This window comes from Monodon monoceros, unplaced genomic scaffold (assembly GCF_005190385.1).
Source record: "Monodon monoceros isolate NGI ecotype Baffin Bay Population unplaced genomic scaffold, NGI_Narwhal_1 Super_Scaffold_16, whole genome shotgun sequence".
Lineage (NCBI taxonomy): Eukaryota > Metazoa > Chordata > Mammalia > Artiodactyla > Monodontidae > Monodon > Monodon monoceros.
The window spans coordinates 3590934-3618461 of record NW_021703772.1 but is presented as its reverse complement, the minus strand read 5'-3'; the positions used below and the strand labels follow the sequence as shown (position 1 = coordinate 3618461).

Genomic DNA, 27528 nt, shown 5'->3' with positions numbered 1-27528 from the left:
ATTATCTTAAAGGGGCAGGGAAGGAGGCCACATCTCTGGGACACAGCTAGAAGTTAAAGGAGAGCATGAAAGCCAGCCTGGTTCTTAAGACTAGGAAGACTCCAGGGGCCTTAAGCAAGGAACGTGACCCACCCGGCCATGGAGAGCTGGATCCACCGGGTTTCCCACTGTCGATAGAGCGCCCTTGCCCCTTCGCTGGAAATCAAAGGGTGGTACCCAAGACTGGGGGCTTGAACGGGCTCCAATTCCCCTGTCCTGGGGTGATTCTGACAACAGGTGCTAGGGAAACGACACAGCCAAGAACACCAAACCCACACCACTTTCAATATACTTTATTTAAAAGTTTCTTTGTATAAATTTCCTAAAAATTTTAAAATTAAAATTAACACCCCCCCCCAAAAAAAAGTAACACAGACACAACATTAGAGGAATGCCAAAAAAATCTCTACTATGACTTTCTTTACATCCTTTAATTAAGGCATTGGTCCCACAACAGTGCACAAAGATTAGGGGATTTTGCTTCCCTCTAACTAGGTTGCTTGTTAGAAGCTCTAGGAAAAGGAAATTCGCTCAAAATCTAATCCAGGAAATTGGGGGGGAAATGGAAAAGTTAGACTCTTGTTTTTTCTCCATACACAGGCTTTCCATCTAAAGTCATGCTTAATTAAGAGGGGAAAAAAATGAACCAAGCAGAAGTATATAGAGTAGCTGTGAAATTGGGGGTTATTTTCTAGATCTTACACTTGCCTATAACAGGCATAACGTGAAACTCCAGAGGGAATTTGAATTTATAGGGATGTTCACATAAACACCAGCAGTGGATAACTATTACACAACGTTCAAAGTATACAATGTAATTGCCCGGAGACAAAGAGGGTTGACTCCACAGACACATTTAGCACCATATTGATAGGTCATGCAGCAGACATTTCCTCCCAAGTTCGAGTGTAAATCAAAGCATGAAATGGTACAGTGCAAGGGAATCTATACCCAGAGCTTCTACAAAGACGACTGGCGATGGCGGACTCCTTCTTCTTCAAGAGGTATGTGTCACTGGTCGGCCGCGCTTAGGTCCCAATCGCAGCAATGACTCCGGGCTTGATGAGCACTGAGCATGGATGGCGGGGGCGGCGGGTGAGGGTGGAAAGGAAGAGGAGGGGAAAAGTCACATTACTGACCCAAAAGGACACTGTATTTCTCATGAAAATATCCATGGCCTCTGGCTTTCATCACCAATCTCACTTTTCAGTTCATTTCCTTCAGTGGCTCCCCTGGAGCTTCTTGGCCTGGGGTTTGGGGCTTTCTGTGCCACCTGAGCCCTTTCTCTCTCCTGGCATCACCTGCCTGGCCTTTAAGCAAACGCAGCGCTCCCATTCCGCACCAGCCCCAGAATCTCTGTGCAGCTGTTCTGATTTTATTACCAATCACGTTGCCCAGCATAATGGAGATATCGCATGGCCTGGCGGTCCACATTATCATTTAGAGGAAGCAAGATTATTTAAAGTTGAATAGACTATATAGCAGTTATTATTAATTGTTCATTATATTATTTTCCTAATAACCATGTCTGTTACAGTATTTTATGAATAACAGAAACTTAGTAATATTTCTGAAGGGTAAGGAGTGGTCCACCGTATGTTTCCTCATCGGCAAAAATACAAGTATACAAGTATGTTTTTAGGAAACCATAATAACTCAGAAACTTAACCCCGTGTGTTTTATTTGTACACCTTCCTCATCTGAAAATCCAATTTATCTTCTTTTTCAAATCTATCATCATTATTATCATTCAAATATCTTTAAAAGGTGAATTATTGGCCTGGATCCCTTACCTGCAAAAACCACCAACACAAAAGAAGAATCACTTACCAGGAGGGCAAACCTTTTCACATTCACCCTGCGAATCAAATCTGTTTTCATTTCCACCACAGCCTCCATACCAGAATCTGGCGCAGCTTTCAGTAACGGAATCATAGTACCATTTTAATATAAAGTCCCTGCAAGTTCCTTCTTCTTTTGGCAACTTACATATATCTTGAAGAACAAGATGGGGAAAGAGGATTAATGAGAACGTGTAAGTTACTGTGCTCCCAGCGTGAGGGGCTGAAGCTCTAATCACAGTGCTGTCAGAGAGAGAAAACAGAAGAGTTTCCAGAGGAAAACTTCCTTTACCTCCCCAGTCTTCAGTTTCCTCACTGTCAAGTGGACATAATAATCACCTACAGATCTGAGAGCAATAAATACAATCTTATCGATGAAAGGACTTCATAAACTACACTTGGAATCCCAAATGTTGGCAATTATTATTGGATGATTTCAGACTAAATGAACTGTGTTTTCCCCTTTCCAATCACTGGGTCACTTAGTCTCCGGTTCTTTCAATGCTCAACCCCTGGAGAAGAAACCTAATTTTAAAACCTTGGAGTTTTCTACTCCTTGCAAAATAACAATTAAGTTCTGTCAGAATGTCATTCAAAAACAAGACTCTCCATTTCACTACAAGCCGGGTAGATTAAAAACAAAAGTCAAAGTGCAAAAAGAAAATCCTTTATGAATATGTGTGTAGGGACTTCCCTGGAGGCACAGTGGTCAAGAATCCACCTGCCAATGCAGGGGACATGGGTTTGAGCCCTGGTCTGGGAAGATCCCACATGCCATGGAGCAACTAAGCCCGTGCACCACAACTACTGAGCCTGCGCTGTAAAGCCCGCGAGCCACAGCTACTGAGCCCACGTTTCACAACTACTGAAGCCCAAGTGCCTAGAGCCCGCACACCACAGTGAAGAGTAGCCCCCGCTTGTCGCAACTAGAGAAAGCCCACACACAGCAACAAAGACCCAATGCAGCCAAAAATAAATAAATTTTTTAAATGTGTATATATGCACACATGTGTTGTGTCTGTGTGTGTGTAGCTACTACCTTTGTGACCAGTCAAATTTAACAAGCCAAAAGAAGAGCTAATACTGATGCAAAATTCACAGAAGCAAAAATGTCACATTGCAAAGCTATTCCGAAGACAGCATTCTTTTTCCAGTTAAGGAAGTTTATGTTTTAAATGCATGCTTCTGATGCAGTCCAGCTGCAGAGTAAAAGCTACATTCTCCACCACGCCTGGAAAAAAAGAAAACTTTACAGTTCACACACAGTAAAACTTCTGTTTACAGTGTTTTCTGGCAAACTCTACATCTGGCTGGAAAAGAGAAACATTAATATCAACTGTTATCTGAAAGTTTGTAAAATGTAAAACAAACCCCTGGAGTGGACAATGTTACATGTTTATGTGCGTAACTAACAGCCGTGAATCACCGGCCCTCCCCACACAGGGCTGACATTTCCGGGGGCCTTTTCCCCAGCTCCATGGATGGCAGGGGTGGTAGGCATCTTCAGGGATGGTGGGTAACAAGAAGTAAAAGGAAAATCTAGGTCTTCAGGTAGAAAACCAAAGCTCAGGTCAAGCATAATGGACCAGACTTCCAGGAACAGGATTCAGGCTCAGAATTGGTCTAAGACACTACCTGGTGACTCTGGGGAGGCTGTCACCCCCGCCCCCAGGAAGAAAGTGACCCCACACCTACAGCATCTCTGAGTTGCAGACACTTTCAGAGGCCCAGAAGGCCAGCAGTGCTACCAAGAGCTTTTGAAGACCCAAATGAGGCCAGGATAAAATGATGACAACTTACAAAAACAACTTGCTTCATCTCAGATGTGCCAACGCTAGAGGAGAAGGCCTGGCTTGAAGGAATGAGGGGACTGAGCCAGGCAAGATCGTTCAAGCACCAACACACATCCCTTGTTTACTGGTGGGTCCCCTGTTAGCATGGGAACTTGGCCAAATGGTCGCCTCATCCCCTCCCCTTTCTTCCCCAGAGCATCCCCCAGTGGCCCAGGTTGGTTCCACTTTGTTCCAAGTGCACCCAGTCCTGGCCATCTGTGTTTAGCTCTTTGGGTCCTACTCCCCTGTGCTCTTCTGAAGCAACAGAAGTCTTCCCAGACCCAAGGACACCCAGCCTGGAGGCAGCCCAGCAGCAGGACACTGCTCCCTGACCAACTGGCTTTTCCAATTTCCCTTGATTTTCACCTTCAGTCTCCGGTACCAAACTACGGCTCTTGCATTCTACATCCTTTATTCCAGCAGGAGTCACTGCCAAGACCCTTAAGGTTTACTAATGGGATATGAGGATGCTACTACTCTGGACTCGTAAATTCTTGGAGAACCAAGAGAAATATGTTAATGTGGGCCTCAACTTTATGCAAAGACAAGAGCCTGGGGTTCTCCATTTTTAAAGCATGAAAATGGGAGGTTTTCTGTTCTTAAGAAGAGAAAGTTTTAAACTCCCGTCATTTGATCTCTGAGACCCACGCAGGCTGGACTCACCCAAGCTATGTCTGCATATGCTAGAACAATGGTGTCAAAGTCTACAACAATGAAGTGTCCTAGAGTCCAAAGAAGGATGGTTGGATCTCACTGAGTTTTTCCCTAGAACAAGTCTTTGGACATGACAGCTATTTATGTTTCCCTCCAGAAAGAGTTTTCCCCTTGGGGCCCAGCCCTGGGGGATCCTGGGGTCCTTGATCCAAGAGAAGTGTCTGGCTACACATTCATTGATTTTCTCCTCCTTATACTGAGAACCCAACCAGAGCCTAAGAGACCATGAGGAGTGAGAATTATCACCAACCTTTCCTGGTTCACTTTTGCCTAGAATAACAATGTAAATAAGTTTCATTTTTTTTTTTTTTTTTTTATAAGTTTCAGTTTAGGGCTTCCCTGGTGGCGCAGTGGTTAAGAACCTGCCTGCCAACGCAGGGGACACTGGTTCGAGCCCTGCTCCAGGAAGATCCCATATGCCGCGGAGCAGCTAAGCCGGTGCACCACCACTACTGAGCCTGCGCCCTAGAGCCCGCGAGCCGCAACTACTGAAGCCCGCGTGCCTAGAGCCAGTGCTCCAAAACAGCAGAAGCCACTGCAATGAGAAGCCCGCGCACTACAACAAAGAGTAGCCCCCGCTCGCCGTAACCAGAGAAAGCCTGCGCGCAGCAACGAAGACCCAACGCAGCCAAAAATAAATAAATAAATGTATAAAAAATAATAATAAGTTTCATTTTAAAAGAGAGACTTGAAAGGCTGCCTGATTCAGATCCCCATCTGGTGAAACTTCCTGGTGAAATAGTCAACGGTTACTGGGCTTCAGTGAGCTTCCAAACATGAGAGGAAACTGATGCAAGCGTGATGCCTGGAGAAACCCTGTCCAAGGAATCCCACGCTCACAGAAACCACAGGAGCCAACCTACATTCTGGAACAACAGCCATGGGGTGGAAGGCACCCAAAGAAACACAGCCTACTTTTGTAATAAAGACGTGTGTGTGTGCACGTGTAATACTCATGGGAAAAAACCAGGAAAGATATGCATTGGATCATTAATGGTGGCCATAAATGGTCATCAGTGTTTGATTATGGGAATCATATTTTTCTTACATTTTTCTGTATGTCCTGAATTCTTCACAATGAATATCTATTATGTTATTACTAGAAAAAGTGTTTGAAACCAAAAACATGTTGAATTGGAAAATCTTGCCTTTTTTATCAGTTGAGATTTGTATAGTGTCTAAAAGCAGCATATTTTTTTTTAGTTCTGTGATTCTAAAATTATCATTATTTATTTCTTTAAACTTCTTTTTTTAATTGGGATATAGTAGCTTTACAATGTTGTGTTAGTTTCTACAGTACAGCGAAGTGAAGTAGAGTTCCCTGTGCTATGTAGTAGGTTCTCATTGTTATCTATTTTACACATATTAGTTAGTGTATATATGTCATTCCCAATCTCCCAGTTCATCCCACCCTGCTTTCCCCCCTTGGTGTCCATACGCTTATCCTCTATGTCTGTGTCTCTATTGCAAAGCAGCCTTTTTAAAGACATCAATTTGACATTTTCCAAACCAGCAAGTTATCAGTATTTAAGTTCTTTCTTAAGCAAAATCGTGGGAGCTGAGAGGAGGGGAAAGGGTTTAGGCTGCAGTTGTGAATATGTGTAAATATGTTCCTCGTTAGTTTAATGGTTTCAAAACAAGAAGAAGGTTTAATTGCCTTAGGATCAGACATTGTTGACATGATATAAAGTGCTTCCAAACCTCTGAAGCAGATACAATTGGCAGGAATGAATAAAACTTTCCTGTGTCTACATTTTGAGTGTGGATTGGCTCAAAAAGTACCAAAGAAACTTTTTTTGTACTTTTAACCTTATTTTCAATGTAGCTGTAGTTGCATTTTAAATGTAGTTTCAGGTCTTGACCAATAGAGTTTTATTTCATAAGACTTTTATAGCTCACAATAAAAAAATACCAAATGCCCTTGGAGACCCGTCTTAACCCAAACATGGTAGCTGACTTAGCTACATTCTCATGCAGCAGTAAACACACAGCCCTGAAGACGGCTACATCTCTTCAAAGTAGAGAAAATATTTGTAGCCATTGAATGTACCTCAACTTCTGGGGTTAAGTTAGTTCTTTAAATTATTATCAACATAAAGTCATATATTTTCCCCATCACATCGTTTTGTGGCAGCCAATGCTGTATATTCATGGTGGAACACAGCCAAGCAAATACTGGATTTCATCAAATCTAAGACATCTTAATTTTATAATGTACTATTGTTTTATAATCCACTAAGTAAGAGAAAATGCTGCCAATAAGCCATGACATATCATCAACTTCAAGTCACATTTCAATTTCAGAGGTACCACAATGGGGAAAATTGTACATCTTAGAATCAACAAAGTAAGTAAAACATTGCTGAACTTAATTCCTTCAGAGCTGTGTAACTGACCCAGGAATGCCGGATCAGACAAAATATGGTCATTTCTACAGATTGCTAATTTCTAGGATGAGTAGAAAAGAATGTTACACATTGTGTTAGTTATTTTTATTCTCTTCTGCATTGAAACATTTCTTCACACATGGGTGGGCCAATAATTTAGGATTCATTCTTTTCTGAGTTAAATTTTTTTTTTTTTTTTTTTTGCTGTTTAGAAACTTCAGAGTCTTAACTTTGCTAATCATATGCATGTAAAATATTCATCCAAGTCTTCTTTGGCCAAAGATGAGAAGGAGAAAGAGAGAGATGGTAACAAAAACCTAAAACCAACACTAGCAACAACACAGCATCCTCAAAACTAGCGGCCACAAAACATACTGCAAAAATGCCTAGCACAGTCGGTACTTCTTTAAGACTGTGACAAGCACCGAAAGATTTGTTTAACTGCTGCTAACTGCCATTTTCAGGCAGCAAATGTATCTCAGAAAAGTGGGTGTGATGCCCTTAGGTGCTGAGGAAAGCAAAAAGTGGGGTGGGATCTTTCTTTTTGCAGGGCTTGTTTTGTTGAGGAAAATGCAAGTATTAACCATTTAAAATGGAATCATGTAGTATTGCAAAGTCTGGAATCCTGAATGGTTAGTAATGATGCTATTGGTTTGCTGTTGTAATCAACCTTCATCTCAAGCTGAGGCCTTACTGCCACACCTCACACTCCATGTGACACAGGGCCAGGCCTCAGATGGGGGACAAAGAATCCCCTCACTAGGCTATCCTCCCATTACATGCCTGTGTCAAATTTCTGGTAAAGAAGTACCTATTAAATGTGAATTTCAAAAGGGGTAAATATTAACATATGAAAACTCAAATATTAGGACTGCTCAATCTTCTCCCCCTTCATTGGATGCCATGGACCAAAGACCTTTTATTTCACAGGATTTTTGCCCACAATTTCCTGCATAGATTCAAACACTGGTCACCATGTTTCCTAAACCCCAAGTGGTAAACTATGACAAAATTCAGTTCCTAAAGATAGAATCAAAACCCAGTAAATCTTTTATTCATAGAGGTAAAAAAGCAAAGAAGAGTGTCTAGGGAATTCCCTGGTGGTCCAGTGGTTAGGACTCGGTGCTTTCACTGCTGTGGGCCCAAGTTCGATCCCTGGTTGGGGAACTAAGATCCCGCAAGCTGCATGCCAAGGTCAAAAAACAAAAATAGTATCTAGTATTTAAAACTAAGAAAGGAACACATCTTTGTAAGCACAAACTGCGTTTGTGCTTACAGAGATGAACTGTAATGAACTGGTGCTGGAATTAAACTGCATTCACGTCCACATATAAAAGCTAGTTTTAAAACTTATTTTTGCCTGAATTGTCTAGAAAATACATCTTTGGAGAAATAATGCATGTTGTGGCAATTGATATTTAGATGTGAAATATACCTGAAACTACTGAGTAAAAATATAGTTAGTATATTTTTTAAAGTTTCTTATAAACAATGATTTGTTGTTACTCCTTTTCTATCTGCAAAAATAGGAATATATTAAAATGTTTCACCCCCTGGAAAAAATTTCTAAGATGCCTTGATTATATGCGGGAGGGGTTGGTAGGGAGGAGGGAAAACAAGCTTCCATCTCCTAATCCTGTTTACCCATTTTCAATTTATACATTTTAAAGTAAATATCCAATTAATTTCATTGAAGAAGAGCATTCAAAATGGTGTGTGTGTGTGTGTGTGTGTGTGTGTGTGTGCGCACACCTACATATGTTCATTTAGCGACTTCTCCAGGCAAAGTGCTGGGCTTTTTTTTTTTTTTTTCAAAGCGCAGTTTTGTTACTTGCAGGCTAGAGATGAATAATGCAGAAACTTGTTCTTCAGAAGAGCAAGTAAGGGACTTCCCTGGTAGTCCAGTGGTTAAGAATCCACCTTCCATGGGCTTGATCCCTGGTCGGGGAACTAAGATCCCACGTGCCGCCATAATTACTGAGCCCACACGCCTCAACTAGCGAGAAGCCCGCATGCCACAACTAAGACCCAATGCAGCCAAAAATAAAAATAAATAAAATAAACAAAAATTTAAAAAAAAAGAAGAGCAAGTAATTTATATTTTCAGGCTGACTTGAATCACTAGGGGGGAAATATATACACGTGTGTGTGCACACACACGTGAAAGGAAAGGTGAAAGAACATTCAAGTCCTGGGTTTGAGGGCTCTGTACTGATCAGAAGGAAGGAGAAAGGTTTTGGACTCATCTGTATGTAACTACCACCCATCGCCTTGAAGGACACAAAAGCCCCAGTCTCAAAATCTCTTTTCTGTCTGTCACATGAAGAGAGGAGACCTAAGTGTTGAAGGTCTAGATTGAAAACACCTTCCTATGTCTGAATCTGTGACTCAGTCTTAAAAAACAAGACAGCCCAGCCAGATTCTTGCTTAAAGATTGTGTTATTTATATTAACTCAACACTGTTTATATATTCTTATTCCCTCTGGACCATACATAAGAGAACCAAAAACATCCCCAAATCTCACTGTGTAATTTATTCCTAATCATTTTCTCTCAGTGAAGCACTGAATTTGCTAGAAGTTTTACTTTTCCCACACTCTGTGAGGGGTGAAGTTACCAGCAAGTGGCAAATGATATGCACAGATTTCAGGGACTTTGAAGTCAGAATGTCATCTGTCCTGACCCATATCTTTGGTGAAATCCCAGTAGGTCCATTGTGGCTTCTCTGAGCTCAAGCTTCATGTTGGGAGATGACTCAGGAAGGTAGCTGGGGTGCACTAGGGCCTGCAGGGAACCCCCAGTGCAGGGCACAAAGGCTTATCCATTGTCCCTTGATTATGAGCAGAAATCAAAGGAGTTGAGAAAACTCTAATTTAGAAAGATACATGCACCCATGTTCATAGCAGCACTATTTACAATAGCCAAGACGTGGAAGCAACCTAAGTGTCCATCAACAGATGAATAGATAAGGAAGACATGGTACATATACATAATGGAATGCTACTCAGCCATAAAAAAGAATGAAATAATGCCATGTGCAGCAACATGGATGGACCTGGAGATTATCGTATTAAATGAAGTAAGTCAGAGAAATACAAATACCCTATGATATCACTTATATGTGGAATCTAAAATATGACACAAATGAACTTATTTACAAAACAGAAACAGACTCACTGACAGACATAGAAAACAAACCTACGGGTACCAAAGGGGAAAACGGGCAAGGGAGGGATAAATTAGGAGTTTGGGATTAGCAGATACAAACTACTATATACAAAATAGATAAACAGCAAAGTCCTTCTGTATAGCACAGGGAACTATATTCAATATCCTGTAATAACCCATAACGGAAAAGAAAATGAAAAAGAATATATATATATATATATATATATATATATACGTATAACTGAGTCACTTTGCTGTACACCAGAAACTAACACAACATTGTAAATTGACTATACTTCAATTAAAAAATAAGAAATCAAAGGGGTTGAGACTTGTTTTCTTCTCCATCCCAAACCACCATGCCACATCCATACTGGCATTTTTTTAGTTTGAGTTAAAAATCATAGCATTAAAAGTTTTTATAAAATCTTTTTATACAACTCTTAAGTTAAAACTTAGTTACCCAATCTACCATGAATTCTTGAATTGTTCCCATAAATTTATGTCAAGAGGAGAGAATTTCTTGGTTTTCTGTCAGTCTTTCCATTGGAAAGGCAAAAGGAGTCTGAAAAACACGTGGCTGTCTCTAACAAAGACCAATTCCTAAACTTGTTTCTAAAAGTAAACTATTTTAAAACATTTTGCAGCTCTATAAGTAGTTGGTTTTTTGACCCTTAACACACATCTGTGTATGTAATAGTTTCATAATTCCTGCATTGACTCCTCATCTTCTTTCTAGTAACTCCTGGTACCACATGTCAGTGTGGGTTGTGGATGAATTAAAAGATAGATAGGTAGGTAGATAAATGTAGAAGTACAGATATAGATAAACCATGTATACATGGACACAGGGAAAGTCCATCAATGGAATAAAATACTATTCCAGCCACTATGGAGAACAGTATGGAGGTTCCTTAAAAAACTAAAAATAGAACTACCAGATGACCCAGCAATCCCACAACTGGGCATATACCCTGAGAAAACCATAATTGAAAAAGAGTCATGTACCACAATGTTCGTTGCAACACTATTCACAATAGCCAGGACATGGAAGCAACATAAGTGTCCATCAACAGATGAATGGATAAAGAAGATGTGGCACATATATACAATGGAATATTACTCAGCCATAAGAAGAAACGAAATTGAATTATTTGTATTGAGGTGGATGGACCTAGAGTCTGTCATACAGAGTGAAGTAAGTCAGAAAGAGAAAAACAAATATCGTATGCTAACACATATATATGGACTCTAAAAAAAAAATTGTTCTGATGAGCCTAGGGGCTGGACAGGAATAAAGACGCAGATGTAGGGAATGGGCTTGAGGACACGGGGAGGGGGAAGGGTAAGCCGGAACAAGGTGAGAGAGTGGCCTTGACACATACACACTACCAAATGTAAAACAGATAGCTAATTGGAAGCAGCCGCATAGCACAGAGAGATCAGCTCGGTGCTTTGTGACCACCTAGAGGGGTGGGATAAGGAGGGTGGGAGGCAGACGCAAGAGGGAGGGGATATGGGGATATATGTATATGTATAGCTGATTTACTTTGTTATACAGCGGAAACTAACACAACAATGTAAAGCAATTATACTCCAATAAAGATGTTAAAGAAAAATACTATTCTGGTAATAGAGAAGATTCCCTCTAGAAACAACTAAAAGAATTGAGAGCCCTGTATTTCCAAGTGGCCCCAAAGAGATGGGTGTGTGGAGTCAGAAACCACCCAATTTCATTTAAACACTGATGAGATACGATGCAAACTCTACAAAAAGGATGAGGTGGAGAAACAAGGGTCACTTTAAAACTTAAACTGGAAAGAGTAAAATAGGGAGTCCTTGCCAACAGCTCAAAAAATAATTTGTTGCTGCTTCTGACAATGCAGGGCATATTGAGAAAGCACAGCTGCTTTTAAATCTAGCACTGCAGGAAAGCAGCTGGGCACTCGATATATGGCTTTCGTCATAATCCGTTGCAGAAATTAACAACGTAAAGAGATATGCCCTCCTTCTCCTGACTGTGGCCAGTATATCAAAAACTAATGAACTGTCCCTATAACTAGTGGAAACCCTTTGCTTTGGGGTCTGTAAACAATAAGATATCTAAATACCCTTGACTGTGGAATTAGTACCAATATCTTTTGCAGAATACTCTTAAGCAAAGCATATTGGCTATTTCAATAACCAGTTTCCCACAGATGAACAATCATAGCTCATGTTCCCCTGAAGAAGAGGTTACGGGTCCCTCAGAGTTCCACTGCCCAGGACAAAAGCAAGTCACAACTGTCACTTCCAGAAACACATCTAACTCATCATGGATTTCACATAAAATATGCACATGCTTGGGGTCAGACACATAGAGAATGGCAGGCTAGACTAAGCCAGGGCGTGTGCTTAGGAAATTGGGACCAGAACATTGATCCCATGGGTCACTTCCAAACCCATTTATTTCATGGATTCCAGTCTGAATTGTCTTGTATTCTTCTAAGCAGTTTTTATTAGATTCAGTCACCAAGCGGATGAAATCCTATGCTTCGCTGCATCACACACCGCACGTCAACTCGAGTCCCAAGATGAGGCACCAGGGAAATGACTAAGGGACACATGAGTTCCTGGCTACGGCTCCCAAAGCAGCCCTCATTCCACCTTTTCTAAGGTCCTGGGGACAGGCAACTTGGAATGTGCAGAATAAGCCCAGGAGGGGCCACACAGAGCCACTTTGAAACTTTCTCCATACCAGTCACTCCTGGTCTGAGAATTAGAACCCCAGCAGATTAAACTGTTCAGAAGAATGCTTTCTTAGTGCTGCAGTGGACCTGATAGTTTCACAGCTCACCTGTTTTACTCCCAGCCAGCCGTTCTGCACTCACCACTAGATTGATGGTTGAACTAGAAGCTGACCTCGCCGTTTGCGGAGATGGAGGCTGAATTTTCTCTATAAAAGAAAAAGATACACCACTAATAGGTAACTCAGAAAATGAAAGGCTTAGGAACCCTATGGGACTGAGGCAGGCTTGCCGTTCTGGGTCATGTCTTATGTAAGGAGGGGCCACTGAAACGTAGAGACCCAAGAAGTCTCCACACACACTGCTTATGTCTGTTGTCTGCACGTTTGATTCATCTCAACAAGCAAACGGAGGAAATTTCTGAACCTGGAAGAGATCCTCACATTCTTCCACATAACATCTTCTGCTTCCTTCCAAGGCAGTAGAGCCCTGGGGTTGAAGGGTCTTTGGACTCAAATCTTCATGGGTTGTATGGTAACTGATGGGAATTGCCTTTCCTCAATCATAGTTCCTTGATATGAATACCTCTGGCCCAAGAGAAAAGAATGGGAGCCTCCCCTCCACGTCCCAGGAACAGCAGGGGTTGAGAAGAGTCAGGGGTGGGGGTGAGGGTCCAGGAGAACTTGGGGAGGGGGCTGGGAAATCATGCCGGCCAGGACTTGGGGCAGCAAAGGAGCCACAGGGCCAGCACAGCAGAGGGCAGAGCCTGAGCACGATGAGACCAGGGGAGGGAAACGCTGGTGCCCTTTTGACTGTGCCTGTGGACATCCCGTGGCCCCTGGGATGAGAATCCCTAAGGAGCCATGACTCAGTGGTGTTTTCTGTTCAATGACCATGGAGACATGCTTCCGACACGGGACATGGTGGGCAGCCAAGACCCAGCCAGGTTCCATGGCCATATTTCTTCCTCCCTGGGAAGGGGCTGCACTCAGGCCACATGGATCTGGTTTCCTGCATCAAGTAGCCCAGGACCCCCAAGGCAGGACAACAGTTCACAAGGAACCCATTTTCCATTTCGTTAAGTTATCAAGTTGGGTGCAACCGAAACACACAGATTTCGCTTTAACCTTGTTGTTGTTTCAGAAAAAGGTCAGTGAATAAGCGCTGTTCCCTTTATGGTGCCGTTGGATATCCCACGCAGAGATAGGTACCAACCTTCCTTAAACCGACAGTGCACTTACTTGTACTGAAACTGCCTTGGTAGATGGCTCTGACCTGAGACCTTAGGTAACAGATCACCGTGACATGGTACGTCTGCCCAGGGAGCAGGCCCCCGATGACGTGGTCCGTGACCGTGAGGTTCTGCTTCAGAACCGGGGACTGATCGTGGGCCGAGGTGATGGTGAGGTTGTATAAATAAGGGCTGGGGGGCTCGGGCCTCTCCCAGTGGAGTTTGACACTGTTCTCTGTGATTTCAGACGCGTGGACCTCTCGGGGTGCCTTAACTGCAAGATGGAGTGCTGAGAGCAGGAGACAGAAAATAAAACCCTAAATGACTGTAACACACAGGCCGGAGGTGAACTCTAAAAGAGATGTACCAGTAGACGGTCGATCTGAAATTTAGGTGAGGCAGACAACTAGTTTCTCTTTCAAGCTCCAGAGAAATACTGATCTTGTAACCTACCAGCATATGTGAAACGTGAAATTCACAGTAATCAAAAATCTCATTGTTCATCGGCCAGGTACACGATTACCTTTTTTTTCCTGTTGAAAATCTCTCTTATTAAGGAAATACTTTGAAAATGTGTGGTCCAGTGTGCTTAATCTGAAGCGTTCAAGACAGAATGAGGCCCCTAACTTAAAATATATTAAATATACATCATGGAACTTTAGGGTATGACATGAAATTCTTTCAAGGAATCCCTGCTTCTCTCTCTTCATAAAATGAAGACAATCTCCATTTTCTCAGGAGCACATACATCCTGCCTTCACTTTTCTATACAGTTTGTGACTCTATAGGAACTTCTAGGATCTTCTTTGCAGGAAAAATAAAATAACACAGTCTGAGTCCCATTAAGCCCACCAACCCCCAACCCCCGAATCTAATCCAGCCTGGAATGCATTCTTCCCAGGGGCAGTACCAGCACGTAGTTCAGTCTGTGGGGACGGAACAATCGTCTGGGCTCTAACTTTTCAATTTGCTAAACGCAACGCCCCAATGTTGCCACAGCACGAGGCTTGGGCCTCTTCTCTATGGGTACATGCTTCCCAGCGGGGACAAGGCTTCTGCAATTACAAAGCTCCATCCAGACCTTCGGGAGTCATATTCTAAGGGAGGCGGGTCTGGCTCCAGAACTAAAGCATAGAAGCATAAGCTTCACCATTTAAGAGCTGACAACAGGCTTTTTCTCTCTCTCTCTCTCTCACTCCCTCAATGGGGTCTAAAACCCTACATCTACTTAGAACTCATCCCTTTAACTGAAGACAGCTGCATTTCCAGGAGAGGTGGGTGGTGGCCGCCCACTGACACCCCTGAGAGAATGGGCTGCTCCCATGCTTGCCCCGATGGGGGTTTGGGGCTGGGGTGGGGAGTGGGAAATCGGGCAGCAGAGGCAGCGGAGGGGTGGGTATTTCACCTGCTCTTTGCTTGGAACTCACCAGCCTCACGGCAGGCGGGGGAGGGGGGGAGAAGAGAAAGATTGCTTTCTAATATAGATAAAAAGGGATGCTTTGGTAATTCCATGCTCAAACCAGCACCTTTCAAAATACATCATCTAGATGTCAGATTGCAGATCAAGGACCGTGTCTGGATTGCTTTGTAAACAGGCTTCAAGGGACAAGCCCTGGACACAGTAAAAGAGACATCCCAGGTAGGTGGCTTTCTTACCCATGGGCTTAGCAGTGGCTGGCCTGGTGGCGGCCAGTTTGGCTGCCTGGGGCCTGGGGGCCTCGGGCTTTGCGGCCATGGGTTTGGCAGCAGCAGGTGGTCTGGCAGGGGCCGGCTTTGCGGCTGCGGGCCTCGCGGCCAGTGCGGGTCTAACTGTGGCTGTCTTCGAAACCTCCAGCTTGGCGGCCTCAGGCTTGGTGGCCACGGGCTTGGCAACTTCGGGCTTGGTGGCCTCAGGCTTGGTGGCCACGAGTTTGCTGGTCACAGGCTTGGCGACCTCGGGCTTGGTGGCCACTGGCTTGGCCAAGGGCTTGGCGGCCTCGGGCTTGGCGGCCTCAGGTTTGGTGGCCATGGACTTGACAGCCTCAGGCTTGGTGGCCGTGGGTCTCCCAGCCACGGGTCTCTCGGCCACAGGTCTCGTGGAAGCTGGCTTTGAGGCCGGCAGGTTTACCACTGTTATTGGTTTGGTGGTGGTGGTCACTGGCTTTGCTGTGGTCACCGGTTTAGATGTAGGACTTGAAGTAACATTATTTGGAACATTTCTGTTAAAACATATTAAATATTATTTCAACTCATACATATTTTCTCCTGCTATCTAAAATAGACAAAGACATAACTCCATGTGCTATACAAAATTTGCTATCTCACCAAAATGCATGCAGTAGCTTTTACCTATTACATATAGCATTGCATATACTAAATTCCTTCCTTTTAGGATCTGTGCCACAGAAAGACATCAAACAGCATATAAAAAAATAGAATTATCAAAAATGAAGCCTCTATTGTACTATAAATACACCTGAAATCTTATTTTCAATTTATAAAAGCTGGAAGAGAGCAAAGAAACAGAAATAAATATTGTCATAATAATAATACTTATTGTTCATAATAAATAGTAAAGATAAAATATTTAAATAATGCTCTAATTATAAAAATTGACCAACTGAAACACATACACCAAAAACTAAGATCAGTTAATAGCTACGCTTGTTATAAGAAAGTAGCCGCTCAACAAGATGCTGTGTTAAATGAAGCTCTCTACGAAATAGACAGACATAGAGAACAGACTTGTGGTTGCCCCTGGCTGGGGGGGTGGCTGGGGGAGGGATGGAGTGGGAGGTTGGGGGTTATCAGATGTAAGCTATCATATACAGGATGGATACATAACAAGGTCCTGCTGTATAGCACAGAGAACCATATTCAATAACCTGTGATAAACATAATGGAAAAGAATATTTTAAAAAATGTATATATGTATAAGTGAATCACTTTACTGTACAGCAGAAATTAACACAACACTGTAAATTAACTCTACTTCCATTAAAAAGTTTAAATAAAAAAATAAGCAAGATGCCGTGTTGAGCTGGAAAATGATCAAATCGGCATACACTTTCATTCCTAGGGCGTGTTGTGTATTTTTGTTTGTATTAATTTTTGTGTATGTGGTTGTTTTTCTCACAATTTCTTGATTTACTATGAATCCCTAAAGAGAACAGCAACATAACCATCAGACATGCTAGCGCAGACCCAATTTTGTTCATTACTTGCCCTGAGATGAACATTCATTATTTTATAGAAATGTCATGCTATATGGCATAGGCAGTATAGTTTCAAGTTGCTGTCATAAAACTTCAGATACTAGGTTGCTTTGTTCATTCTGTTTTCCTAAAGATAAAGTTGAGCCAACCTGACGGAATGTTCGAGGGAAATTATACAGATAATACAAGGCTAGAAAAACAGAACCTGTGAACCTAGGTCAAGCAGAATGAGCATCACAGCACCAGAGAAGGGTCACTGCTGCCTTGGGAATGATTTTCAACTTACTAGGCTGAAATGTGAAGCGTTCCCTCTGAGGACAATGGCAAAAGCTGAAGGAGTTAAGGGGTATAGGGAGAAGCATGGGCAGTTGGAAGAGGTCACCCTGGGGCTCAGCCAAGAGTAAGGCAGGTAGTCACTTTACAAGGATAATTCGAATCTGCATCTCATCTGAATGCAACAGACAAAACCTCCCCTTCTCCCAAAGCATGATCCTCTGTGGCCTTCTCTTGAGGGACACAATTGCTGGTACAGTGCCTGACCTCAGTTCCTGCCACCATGTCCCCCTTGCCCAGCCCTCTGTCACACAGCCACAGTGGCCTCCTCTCTACTCCTGGAGTTGGCACCAACGATGGCACTGGGCGTAAGGCTATGGAGCATGTGCCGAGCAGCCAGCATCACCATGGGCACTGCAGCCCCACCCACCTCCCATCCATCTCATCGGTCTTCCTAGGAGACCATGCATGTCCCCCACCTTTGCTAACACCATCACCTGTGTCATTACAGCATTAATCATTTTGAGAGAAGGGGAGTCCATTTTTTGCTTAATGTATCCAATCTTTCTGTATGAAATCATTGCACACCAGTTAGAGTAGACTGTTGGGACATATGGCCCCAGTGGCCCACTTTCTCTGTACCCACACCCTTTGCAATGTGATGTGGCAGGTTCCCCCAACAAGCACAGCTCCCCACTCTTGAATCTAGCTAGGCCAGCTTTGGACACGCTTTGGCCAATAGGATAGGGCACAGGTAACAGTGTGCCAGCTCTAGCCTAGACCTCAGGAGGCCTTGCTCACCTCCACCTTTTCTCACGGAACCCTCCCAGTCTCCTTGTGCACAAACCCAGGCTTGCCACATGAGACCACCCTAGACCACCAGTCCACAGCTGACCAGCAGCTGACCACAAACATGAAAATGAGCTCTGTAGAGGGCAGAAGAACTGCCCAGCTGAACCCAAGCAAAACCCACCAGCCCACAGAATCTCAAACTACATAAACAGTTGTTATTGTAAGCCACTAAGTTTCAGGTAATTTGTTACACAGCAAAAGCTAATGGATACAACAGACTCTTCCCCTGAAATGCTCCACGTGACACTTGGGAAGTCACGTTTTCTGGATTTCAACATCCTCATCCCATAAAGTTAGGCATTGGCTGAAGGACCTCTGCATTCCCTCTAGCGCTCTAATTTCTAAGACAGTTATTATAATCACTTACATTTGTTTGTAACCAAACTGCACAAGATTCTTTGCCGGTTGGTCCCCTTGGAACCAATCACACTGTTTCCTGATATCTGGGGACAAGTAAAAAGCATCTTTACCTAGAGAAAAAGAGAGAAGGAAATATTTAAGAGCATGTGAACCACATGCAAATTAAAATCAATCTGCTAAGGAGTTAAATGGATCACGTAGAGGTAGTCCGTGAATATTTGTTGAATTAATTCATTCTTCCAGACAGTCTAAGTCCAGTGATTTGAAACATGAAGCATAATGGTGCTTGATCCATAAAACACCTTAAGCCAGTATGTCCTATTTGGCAATATTTGGGTGATTAGGTTAACGGTAACATTTACTCAATGTAAGGGAAGACAGGAATAGAAGAAAAATCAAGTGCAGAATGTACCAAGTTCCAAGCTCTAGAACATCACATTATAATAGAATTACTTTGAACATTTTCTCAGTGCTGTTTTACAAAACTTCTGTTTTAATTTTCCAAAGACGGTAATAGTGGCTCCTGGGTGAACTTGCTGGCCTACCCTTGCTTCACATTTTTCCCCTAAAACTTTAGGGAGACAGGTCACACTTTATAAATCTCCCTCATTTGTTAGATGCTTTCCTGTGCCTGACTCCATCAAGGCAGTGATGAATGATACACCTCCTCCAGGATGTGCCGTCTACTGGGACCACATACCCATAAATGAATGACCAACGGGCCATGTGATAGATGCAATAAGTACAACATCCTGGTTAACACTGCCCGAGCCTTGGGAGTGGGGACCATCGCAGTGAGCAGGGGGTCTGGAGATAATTTTGAAGATGAATGCGGGTTTGTTGCTGAAGCAAGGGTGGAGATCATTTAGCGGAGGGAGAGACATATGGGGTAAAGGCTCAGAGGTATCCAAGTGTATGGTTGGGGGCTAAGCCCAGATCAATGCTGCTCCTTCTAGAAGCTTCCCTGATCCCCATCAGGGCACACTCAATGTGACACAACAGCGTATCATGTCATGCTTAATAAATGTGCACTTGACCCCTTCACCCACCTAGACTATAAACTCCCAGGGACACAGTCCATGGCTGGGAGGGGTCTAGTCAAGTCTGGTTGAATAAACGAGCGAACAAGGGCAGGATTCCCGTCTGTGTCAACTGCCAACCCCAGCTCCTAACAGTGTGTCTGGGATGTGGTAGGTGCCAGTATATACTTGTTGAATGAATGGACAGGTCAACATGGGCACACTAGCTATCATTCCCATGCCTGCGGCCCCATCCCTGGGGGCCAAGTGTGCACAGGACTTACTGCTGATGAAGGATGGCAACAGCCTCCCGAAGCGCATCAGAGGCTCTTCGTTGAGCTCAGTAGACTTGTCCATGAGTTTGAAGAAGATGTCGTTTGGTTCACTGGCGAAGCTGTACAGCTCCTTGACGTTCACCTTCCTACCAATGCCCAGGATCACGAAGAAATAACCCTTGCATTTGGCCTGCAGGATGGCTCTCTGGGCCTCCTGCAGCTGCTGGTTCTGCACCTCGCCCGTCAGCATCAGGACCACGAGCTTCAGGTCCCGTGGGTTGGGTGCACTTTCAAAGACGTTCTCAATGGTATAGTCGATGGCACTACCCAAAGCCCTGGTCCCCTGGAGCTGTGCCATCCTGCTGCCGAGGAAGGCCAGGAGCTTCTCCTTGGAGCCGTAGTCAGCCAGGGAGAATTCCACCTTTACGGGCGGCACGCTGGCGTTGCCCGTGGACTCATAGGGTGCATGCTGCACGACTGCCACTCTGGCGAAGTGCTGGGAGGCCTTGGGGTCCGGGCTCATGTCCAGCTGTTGGACCAGGTACTGTATGTACTTCCTCATCTCATTGAACTGGAACGGAGTGGTGGACTCGGAGCTATCTAAGATGAAAGCCATGTCGATATCCACGTCGCTGCCCGCTGCTCTCCGGTCCCTGAAGGAAGGCCTCCAGTTGCCAAATCCACAGGATGGGTCGATGTTGCAGATGTCTAGAAAGAAGCACGGCAGCCCGTTTATTCTGTGACTCTCCTGGCGAGACACTGCACATCAGTCTGCGGGGAGTCTGGGGTCATTAGAATTGTCACATAATGTAGAAACCTATGTATACCTTGCTGACAATATCATGGCCAGATTTCAGTTTTCATCACCTAGCACTTACTGGAGGAAACAAATCAAGCTGAAATCCTTGTTAACATACTATGGCATTGGCATAATGAAAGAAAAGAAAAGAAAACTACCTTGCTTCTTTGCCACTCCTTGAAGAAATGTGTTCCAGAAACACATTACCAGATAATAAAACAAAACCAGATAATAAAATTCTGGACTCCAAGGTCAAAATATAAGCAGAGCCCACTTCCTCCTTTGTTACCTATAGACCTAATCATTCTCTTAACGAAGAGAGGCTCTGTTTGGGGGCAGTCGGCTTTTAGGATGGAAACTACTTACGCAGCATATACACTGGTAAATACAAGACTATGTGAATCTTCATTGAACTCAAGCTCTTTGTACAGGTGATGATTATTCACTCAAATGTCCCTCTGTAGACAGTGTGTTTTGCAATTGCAGCCGGATAGAATTTTTTTCTCTTAGAGAAGCACCTTACCCAAGCAAACATGACAAGTCAGGACTTTCTCCAAGAAGTCCGTGAGGTCTCCACTAGCTGGTAGGACAAGGGCATGACCCACCGCTGTGTTATTGATCTGGTTTAAACAAAAGGAAATCCTTAGTAGGAGTACACAGGGTAAGTTACCATTTGAAAATGTAGCCAAAGAATACACATCAATTAAATAAACACAATTATTTAATAAACACATCAATTAAATAAACCCCCCAATAGATCAATATCTTCTCTTTCTTGGGAAGCGGGGTTAGGAAGGAAGGCGCTGATTATGATAGGAAAACAGGTTTTCTCCCAATGAGATGAACCGGTGTTCAAATCCCACTCCTGCTGGACCTGAAGCACAATTATTTAATTTCTCTGGAATTCAGTTTCCTTAGCTGCAAAGTGGAGATAATGGTAAATTCCCACAAAGTTATTTGGAAGATTAAATTGGATAATGTATGTAAAGTACCTGGTATAGCCTCTACCAAATAGCAGGGACCTAAATGTCATTGTTATCTAGCAATAATAATAGCGACTAACAAATATTCAGTCCGTCCCTCTCCCATGGGCCCAGGTCTAGAAAGGGATTTAACAACAAAGCGAGTTATGAAATCACTTCCAGAAGACTCAGAATGTCCTGCCCATCACAGCCCCTGGCACATCATCATTAAATTGAATAAATGAATGAATATTTGACTTTTTGAACTTGCTGAAACTATGCTTTTTAGGAAACATGCGTGGTTCTGGATCACTCAGCCCTCACAAGGGGAGATGTATACATGATCCCCTAATAGGAATGTAAGGCTGGTAGCCCAAGCCAGAGCCAAAAGCCCAATACTATGTTCTCCAATTGGCCTGGAGTTTGGCAGAATAAACCCTAAGAGATGGTGCCAGTGACCCAACTGTCTCTTGCTGACGTGGCGGTGATAAAATTGTAGAACATCCAGTTTGGAAAGGAAGACGCTAGGGACCATCTCATCCACCAGCCTCTGTTACAGGTGAGAAATCTGAGACACAGAGAGCATAAGTGACAGGGCCATGTTACTTTTGGTGACTTAAAGCTAGAAGGTGGTTGGACTGGCACTAGAGCCAAGACCTCCTCATTCCTGGTCCCGCTCTGTCCCTTCCTACCCATCATCCACCCATCCTGGACTGCAAAGCCACAATCAGCACTGAGTAAATATTAATTGACTAATTAATCTTTATATATATATATATATTAGTAGTATAACAATTATACAAGTCATTTAAGCAAAGAATAAGGAAACACTTAGCTGCTTCATAGGCTGGAGCTAATGCTTCCTTGTCCTATGCTTAAATAACTTGTTTCATTGTTAGATGCCAGTCTGGCTGAGAAATATTCGAACAGGGATGCAGCTTGGGTGTTGGGCTGGCTGATGTCTGGAGAACCTCCCAAGGAGACTGTAGGCCTCCAGGGTCAGCCTGGGAGAGTCTCATCCAAGAAGCAAAGAGGGACCTAGTGGGAATAAGTCATGGGCATTTGGATGTCCATCTAGTGCCAGAGCCATCAGGATGTTCTGGAAGTCTCGCAAGTGAGACCAGCCTCATCTAGAAGCTAAGGGGTGCAAACCCATCAGGGAGGGTACAGTTGCACCCAAGCACCTTCTCAGAGTCAGAGATGCCCAGAGCACAGACCTGCAGGGCGTTGACCAGCTGCCGGTCCTCTTGGCTCGTGAGGAACAATGGTGTGATCCCAGCATCCGAGAGCTTGAGCACGGCCTCCCTGAGCTGCGGGGACTCTCTCGTGGGTTTATTGCTGAAGAAAACCGCCACCTTCCTCATCAGGAATCCATTCCGCACCCGCTTAAACGTGTTTCTGGCCACAAAGGACATGGCAGTTTCCAGACTCTGCTGCTTGGACGTCAGAGCCACCTGAAGGTTCTTGATCTTGTCCTGGAGAACGGACTTCTTCTTGGAGTCAGCAAAGCGGATCTCCGTGGTGACCTCATTGTTGTAGGTGACCACGGCCACGCGGGCACCCCGCGGGCAGTTGCTCTCGGCAATGGTCAGGTCGTCCACGATCTTCAGGACCACATCCCTCATCCGGCTGAATGTGTCCTGGGTGACTCCCTCAGAGGTGTCCAAGGCGAAGGCCAGCTCCGTCGGGAAGACAGGGCATTCCAGGGGCCCTGTGGGAAGGGGGAGGGTTTTCACAGACAAACTACTTCCTGGAAAAGGGATCTTCTGCTTTCCTTGGAAGGAAGTTCAATTACTGAAATGACTTACCGTAGCAGCAAGCTAGAAGAGAACAGAGAAGAGAGTGAAAGCCTGGTCCACCAGGTGCGAATTTCACACATAAGGATAAAAATGAGGTACAGACGGCAGAAAATCGTGTACTTACGACATTTATCTTTGATGCTCTGGACCAGGGCACATTGCTGGAAAAGGAAAGAAGACGTAAGAGAACAGACAGAGAAAGCTCACAGGGCAAGGGCTCGCGAGGCACACATGCAACTTACGTCCATCGAATCACCTCTGCTGCCTTTGTAACCCTGCAAAACAAGGACGGGGGCTGAGACCTCACAGACGTGAAGGCTGTGGAGCTTCCCACCAAGGAACAGCCCAGGGCCCACAGACGCATGACAAAGAGAACAAGGTGGGCCCTGACTGACCTTGATCATTTACAGGCTTTCCTTATAAATTTGATTTAACTGCTCGAAGAGCAAAGGAGAGACTTTGAGGACAGAAGTGTTTCCCCTGTAAGATAAATAGCTCCATGCCCTGGAATCCAGGATACTCATTGCAAATCAACATAAATCACACATTTGAACTTGAGTCTAAACGCTGCTTCTCCAGAGAGAAGAGCTGCCTTTCCCCTGCTGGCTTCCTACATCCTGTCAGAGGAGGGACACCCAGGAGTCACTTAGCTACCCTGAGGCTCCAGGTCTAAGCATCCCGGGATTCCACCCCAGGGATACACTCATGGCTGCCCTCGACATCTCATCCCAATGTGTGGCCACCGAGGGTCAAGCTGTCGCCTCATGGGCTAGCCAGCGTCTTTCCATCCGGTTGCCCCTGCTCATCCATCCCCCACTGCAACTGGACTAACCATCTCCCGTTAAAGGCTCCTCTCCAGATTAAACACCTGACTCTAGCATCTTCTCCTGGGTTCAACCAATCCAACCCTCTAACCTTTCTTTCTAAGGATGATTTTTCCACTTCCTGAGTTATCTTCTCCATTCTTCTGTGAACCTCATCAATTTCAATGTCAGGAGACAGTACAGGAAGAAATTCAATCAAGGAAACAAAGGCATTCATGATGAAGGATATGGAAGGGCTGGAGAAAGGTGCCCTCCTGGCTCTAGGTCACTAGTGGGGTTTCAACCACAAATCAGTAGCTCCCTTGGGGATTTTATACACCAAAGGGAATCTTCCCCAAACCGAGGTCTATACTATACTCCTTCCACAAGATGCAATCAAGAGGTATTCAAATGTGTTCTCTTTAGTCTGTCCTCAACACAAACCTCAAGCAAACCTACACCAGGAAATTATAAAGGCAAATTACGATACACCCTAGATTATAGAGTTCCATGTGAAACTTGCTTTAAAATTTTCTTGGTACACTAAAGCTCAAAAGTTCTTTTCTCCACTGTGGTATCAGAAGGGAAGTGGTTAAAAAACAAACAAAGAAACCACAACAACAAAAATGCAGGCAGCTCTTTTGTGAGGAAAAGAGATAGTGGAAAGTTTTCAAGGAGGACCATGTGTAAGGCACCCAGCCCTCGGGCAGCTTGATTGGAAATGGGTAGGTACTCACAGATGGTCCTGCGTAACCAGGGTCTCCCTTCTGTCCAGCTATCCCTGGAGGTCCTGAATTTCCCTAGAAGCAGTACAAACATTGCTCAATTGTGGCAGAAGATGGAGACTTCTCAGCTTCTGCAGTTGGAAGGGGTGGTGGAGATGATCTTGTCTAATGTCCCCCATCACCACAAGGAATCTCTCACTTTAAGAGACCTTAAGTGACTCCAAAATTCAGGTATAGGGACAAGTGGCCCTGACAAAACTGATGTGCATCTCCCACAACTCTATTCTCTGGCAGGTCAAGGTGAGATAGATGCTTGCCTGAGAACCTTTAATAAGACCACTATGGATGCATAAGAAAGAAGTAACTGACAATTAATTAGCTCACTTTTCAATGTAGATAACCAATCCAATGTTTTAAAACTCTACCGAGAGTAATAAATGATCTAGTTTGAATGTCCTCACTGAGAAAATTAACAGGATAATTACAATGAATTTCACTATATTTTAAGCTAAATATAACTGTTAGAAGCCTTTACCCGATTCTAGGCCAAGTTGCTAATTCAAGACTCAGGGCAATCTTAAAAGGATGAGTAAACATCCACTACGGAGAATAATCCAGAATGAAAAGTAGCTTAAGAAAGAGGAGGCTGGGCTTCCCCTGGTGGCGAAGTGGTTGAGAGTCCACCTGCCGATGCAGGGGACACGGGTTTGTGCCCCGGTCCAGGAGGATCCCACATGCCGCGGAGCGGCTGGGCCCATGAGCCACGGCCGCTGAGCCTGTGCGTCCGGAGCCTGTGCTCCGCAACGGGAGAGGCCTGCGTACTGCAAAAAAAAAAAAAAAAAGAAAGAAAGAAAAAGAAAGAGGAGTCTTTTCATGGTGGGGAGGCGAGAGAATACATGGTCTCAGCCCGGCTCGCCCCTGAACTTGGAACCCTAGTAAGCACTTCGTGCAGCTCATGAAATCCTGTCTCCGCACCGTCTGGCGGGCATGACTTCTGATGTCATTCATTGTGAGACTTGAGTCCCCCGGCACCATGCGCAGAGTGGACCATGGGCTAGTGACCTTGAGACGTATTAGACGAGGGGGCCCTCCAGACCTCCCTCTAAAGGGAGCATGACCAAAGGAAGACAGCACAGACACAGCCGCAGGGTGTCCTGAGTACATCCCGTCGAAGGCTTAGGGTTCCTCTACTCCCACCCCATACTTTCTCTGGCCAGGTTGCAAGTGAAGAAGGGTAACTTTCAAAGAAGCAATGGAGTCTTCAGTGCTCAGACCTGCTACCAGGAAGGTGCAGGCAAACTTACCCTTCGGCCTCTGATGCCTTTGGGTCCCAGGGCTCCGTCTGTCCCCGGCTCACCAGGATTGCCCTGGGAAGAGAGCCAGGAAGCAGCACATTAAGCTCTGAGAGGCAGGTCTAGCTGAGGGTCCCTGGGGGCCTCTGGACCACACTTCCCAGAGCGGCCAAATGGCTAATTTTGATGGATTTTCCACCACGTTACCGGCGCAGCTGTGGCATTTGCAGACTCAGTCTAAGCTTACTGAACTTGGACTTAGAAGTTACATTAATGATAACATCATACAGATTATACTAGCATCTTAAGGTTTATAAAGTATTTTAGTGCAGTGCCACTTCATTTAATCCTCACAAGCACCATGACAAGGGCATATTGTCATCTCCATGTGACTGATGAGGGAGTGTCTTGGAGAGGGTGGGCCTTTCCCAAGGTCACTTGATTAGTAAGTGTCTGACTGAAGACTAGACCCAAGCTATGGTGACCTTCAGTCCATGGTCACATCAGACTCATCCTAAAACAATGATGCTGTTTACCCCCTAGGGGAATATTTACCTTTGGTCCTGGGTATCCGGGAAATCCTCTTTCTCCCTATAAAAAATAAATGACTCAATATTTGATCCCAACTTAAAATCATCTAACAAATTATTCTCGAGCAGAAGAAATATATCCGTAGCATCGCCAAGAGAAAAAATTCACTACATTACAATTCAATTTTGAGAGATAATTCTTTAAAAATACAGCATATCAGAAGTTTGAGAATCCTCGGCAGACACGTACTTTTTTGCCTCTGCGTCCTTCACTGCCAACTCCATCTCGTCCGTCATCTCCCTAAGAGTGGAAAGACAGTGTTACTGCAGGTGCCCCTGTCAAGCACACCACGACCTTCTTTTTCTAAAGCCCTGAGCAGTGGGTCTTTGCGTCCCTGGAATGTTCCCACATCAAGGTACAGCTCAAGGAAGAGTTCCTAGTCCTATCCCACCCTCCAGTGCAAATAAGACCGTGTCTGTACTAAAGAACTACTATGAGCTATTGGTAAAGATGCCGTTTGGATGTAGAATCAAAGACGCATGGAACCAGGGAATCTTAGAGTTGATAGGACTCTTTGATCTATGCATATATAAGTCTTTGATTCTACTTCAAAGCAAGAACGCAGGACTCAGTCTCGCACCCTCCTGAGTCTTCTGTGCTCAGCCTTACTTCCTTCTCCCCGGTGCCCCTTCCCTTCCTTCCAGGT

At 44.3% G+C, this 27528-nt stretch overlaps 1 protein-coding gene across 4 annotated transcripts in view; it reads right to left on the bottom strand.

Annotated features, from left to right (window-relative positions):
* Nucleotides 1–316: 316 nt before the first annotated feature.
* The window catches only part of COL6A3 (collagen type VI alpha 3 chain), an 86214-nt gene continuing 59002 nt past the window's right edge, over nt 317–27528 (bottom strand). For all 4 annotated transcript variants that reach the window (XM_029225242.1, XM_029225243.1, XM_029225244.1 and 1 more), the window contains 16 exons: nt 27072–27122; nt 26847–26882; nt 26304–26366; nt 25012–25074; nt 23714–23746; nt 23596–23632; nt 23481–23492; nt 22890–23383; nt 21234–21330; nt 19921–20619; nt 18625–18727; nt 15595–16136; nt 13949–14227; nt 12818–12916; nt 1870–2034; nt 317–1108 (listed from right to left, as the gene is read on the bottom strand). In XM_029225242.1, coding sequence (XP_029081075.1) covers nt 1068–1108; nt 1870–2034; nt 12818–12916; nt 13949–14227; nt 15595–16136; nt 18625–18727; nt 19921–20619; nt 21234–21330; nt 22890–23383; nt 23481–23492; nt 23596–23632; nt 23714–23746; nt 25012–25074; nt 26304–26366; nt 26847–26882; nt 27072–27122 — 2814 coding nt within the window. In that variant the 3' untranslated portion in view covers nt 317–1067. The remainder of the gene's footprint in view (nt 1109–1869; nt 2035–12817; nt 12917–13948; nt 14228–15594; nt 16137–18624; nt 18728–19920; nt 20620–21233; nt 21331–22889; nt 23384–23480; nt 23493–23595; nt 23633–23713; nt 23747–25011; nt 25075–26303; nt 26367–26846; nt 26883–27071; nt 27123–27528) is intronic.